This window comes from Helobdella robusta (assembly GCF_000326865.2).
Source record: "Helobdella robusta unplaced genomic scaffold HELROscaffold_7, whole genome shotgun sequence".
Classification (NCBI taxonomy): Eukaryota; Metazoa; Annelida; class Clitellata; order Rhynchobdellida; family Glossiphoniidae; genus Helobdella; species Helobdella robusta.
This window is the reverse complement of record NW_008705398.1, coordinates 3,346,456-3,350,420: the sequence shown is the minus strand read 5'-3', so window position 1 is coordinate 3,350,420 and position 3,965 is coordinate 3,346,456. Positions and strand designations below refer to the sequence as shown.

Sequence of the window (3,965 nt, the reverse complement as noted above, 5' to 3'; positions counted from 1 at the left end):
GTCAAAAATTAGCAAGATACTAGGATTGTTTTTTAAAATTAGATATAAACTAAATGTTCCTACTCTTTTACAATTGTACTACGCATCTATTTTTCCTCATCTTACTTATTGTAACATCATTTGGGGTCATTCTCCTAATACACACATATTAAAATTATATAAGCTACAAAAGAAATTCATCAAACTTTTATTTTATTTGAAGCAAACTGATCGCGTTGTACCCTCTAACTTTTCTAATTTTTTATTGCGTAAACCTCCAAATAGTTTCAGCTCTACTAGATTTTTTACTCTTTTTATTATTCCATTTAGTCGATTGAAAATTTTAAATGATAGTATTTTTGTTCTAGCTTCTAAAATTTGGTTCAAAATACTGCCTTCATCTATCACCACGTTTTCTAAACCAAGTCAATTTAAATATTGTTGCAAATCTTTTCTTTTGTCCGTTAAACATGAAATTATTATTTAGAATAATTAACATTATCGTTTATTTTATAAATTTGCCATTATAAATTTGAGTCAATTTTCCAGTAGCTTTAACATTTTTTAATTTATCTATTTTCATTTAAACGTATTATTTTCTGTTTAACGGTGGTCTATAATAAAATTTTTTTTCTTTTTTGATCTCCGTATCATTTCTATTTTTTACTTTTCTTTGATTTGATAAATAAATAAAAAATAATGACATAATGAAAAAATTAGCAGTTTTTACCGATGTATTAAAACAATTTTAAATTTGATAAAACAATAAAATAAATTGAATTGAAGTTCATTTTGTTCAATTCAGTAGTTTTTAATTAAAATATTGTATTATTTATTAAATTGTAAGTTTAAGTACGATAACTAAAACATATATTACTAAATTTTTTCAAATTAATTAGAAATGAGAATTTTTTTATTCATTACATTAAGATTAAATTATTACATTTCTGTGATTTGACAAACCAGTGTTTTATTTTTTAGGCTAACTTAGATGAGTTTTTTGGTTTCACACAAACGTTGAAAAATTTAACTGTAAATTTATTAAGAAGGTTTACTTAGAAAACAAAAATATGGGATTGAAATCTAAATTATTTTGCCAATAAAGTTTTTTTCATATTTTCAGCAAAAGTTAGTTCGTATTTGTTGCGACCGAAATTTTCAATTTTCAAACTAGGCCAAGTAGTTGGTAAGACCTTTTAAGTAGTAGTTGTTGGACTTCCGAGTTAGTGACTTAGTAGCCATATTAGATCCTTTTTGAACATCAATTTAGTTGATATTTTGTTTCTATTTGAACACTTTTGGTTAATTATGAGGGACTCACAACGCAGACTGTTTGTTTTGAAAGTTAAAATATAATTCTGCGACAGAATTGATTTGTTCTATCTTATAAGCACAAAAAGCGGAGTTGTGTTCCATAATCTCTGCCGGTGCCGATCACCGCCAAATTTTTTGATATAGCTATTCATAACTACCATATTCATAACCAACATATTTTAACAAAATAAAAATAAGATTTATCATTCTAAGTTTTTTCCATAAAAGTGCATATAATAATACTACTAATACTGATACTAACACTGCTACTACTTATAATAATGCCGATAAGATTGTTTTGATATTTTCAGCAGCAAGACAAAGTACGACAGACTGTTTGTTACTTAAAATTGTGGTGTCAGGACAATGGTGGTTTCAAAAAAATAAAAATTATTAGATATCAAGTGCAGGTTTTATAATTTGTAACAGAAACACATTAGCTGTTTACACATTAGTGAAACACATGACGCGTTTTGTCAACTGTTTGTGTTTTATAAAACTTTTTTTAATGTTCAAAATGAGTGGTAAAATCTTTTTATATACTTGCATACATGAGGCGGTACTTTTTTAAGCAAGAAAATCGATAATATTCTTATCAAACCATTTAAAAAATAGTAATTAATTACGCAGCGAAATGGTGTCCGGAAAATTCATCACGGAAAATTCATCATGGAGGAAAATTCATCGTGGAGGAAAATTCATCGTGGAGGAAAATTCATCGTGGAGGAAAATTCATCATGGGGGAAAATTCATCGTGGAAAATTCATCATGGGAAAATTCATCGTGGGGGAAAATTTATCGTGAGGCTAATTTGAAGTTATAGTTTTTGCAATTACAAACCCCATGAACGTTATACATTATAAACACATATTATATATATATATATATTTATATAATATATCGTTAATTTTGGCGGTGATTTTTTGGTAAAATAATGGAGGCAGGTGTATCGAAGCGGTCCGGCCATTATTAGTGCCGACCGTTTTTTATAGACCTTCTCGTAGAGGGTTCGATCGCGAGCCGAGCAAGTGCAATTAGCTTGAAATTCACTCGAATTAAAGTTGAAATTTGTCGAAATTAATTGAAACGAGTCCAAATGTAAATTATTTTCAAATATTCATTAATAGATTGTTTATTGAACGACAGTATTGACGAAGGTCAGGAATTGAACACAACACCAACAACTGTACCAATTAATCGATAAAATAATTAATTAAGCCAAATAATGAATCAATTTTGGCAATTAATTGACAAATTAGGCCGAATGGTGAAGAGTTTTCGGCATTTTAACGATTACACGATAGTTAGCAATTAGTATTATATTACACGATATGAATTGAACCTACCGCAGCTGGTCACCCACAACTGTCAACGATAATTTAAGTAAAGAAATTCGGGTTCAATTTTGATTATTAATTAATCAAACGGCCTCACAAATATTTCCGCTTCGGGCTTCAGAAGCCGAAGGAACGCCACTGTTTAGAACTTTTCTATCCTTTGCCATTTCTGTAATAGAATTTAAAACAACTAAAAAATGCGTTTATTTTGCAACCATTGTGAAAAATGCGTTTTTTATGCAAAAGTATGTCAAGATGTTTTTACCTATTTTGAAGACCGTTTGCTTAAACGTTTCTCTACAGGCATTGACCAAAATGGAAAAAGCATCCTTTCTGTTATGATTCGGAAAATACATTGTGAAAAGCGTTCATAGCGGCTGTTTCAAAATCAGTTGTAATTGAGGTTGGAGCTAAAATGGATTGCAAATTTATATGCTGTTGGAATAGCCGATTGTATGTTTCTTCTGTTTTTGATGGAAATAAAGCAAACACAGCAGGAATAACGCAATCGTTGCAGATTCCATGAAAAGTGTACACTTGATGAAACAAGTGGGGCACAGTTTTGAAAGTTCCATCAACGTACCAATTTTCAGAGTGTAAAAGAAGCTGCATATTTCGATGAGTTGATAAAATGAAAATTTGGTTAGGACTATCATGCTATCAATTGTGCGTAATTTGATAGTCATTAGGGATAACTAAGTCTACCAAAAAATTTGGATTTGGTGGTGCATGATTAACAAGACGCCTGGAATTTCGAATAGTCTTTTTAAGTGTGGAAATATTTGGCATTTGGCCAGATGCCGCCTGTGAAAGGCCAATAAAAGAATTGGTGATAATTTGTTGAGGAACATCCTACGTTTGTCTAGCATCATTTTTCATTTTTCAACGCACGTTTTCTCTCTCGTTTTAATTTAACTAATTTTGAAAAATATTCTTAAATTTAAGTTTAGTAGAATTAATTTTTGGTTAAAACAGGAAAATATCTAATTTTTAAGTTAATTTCTGTTAATTAACTTTGTAAATTTTGTTGCTTTTACGGAAAACCAGACCGGATAATTTTGAAAAATGGCTGCACGGACAATACATGCTGATGATTTATTGTGCTTTCTGTTTAACTTCAGAGTAGAAGCTGAAAATTTGAAAGTGTTGGAAAACATAAAACAACTCTACTCAGTCAAAGAATTAGTTAATTTAAAAAAATCTTTAATTAGTCATGTTGAAAGCCTGCTGGAAAGTGAAAAATTGAAACTTGTTCCTCAAGGTAACACAAAGGACGCCGAAATACAGGAAATATTTCAAGTTATCGATTTTGTCTATTTGAATAAATTAGAATAT

At 29.6% G+C, this 3,965-nt stretch overlaps 1 protein-coding gene across 1 annotated transcript in view; it reads left to right on the top strand.

Annotated features, from left to right (window-relative positions):
• Positions 1-3,695: 3,695 nt before the first annotated feature.
• Positions 3,696-3,965, top strand: part of HELRODRAFT_164987 (hypothetical protein) — a gene marked incomplete at both ends in the record, with an annotated part of 1,002 nt that continues 732 nt past the window's right edge. The window contains one exon of the mRNA XM_009030897.1: positions 3,696-3,929. Coding sequence (XP_009029145.1) covers positions 3,696-3,929 — 234 coding nt within the window. The remainder of the gene's footprint in view (positions 3,930-3,965) is intronic.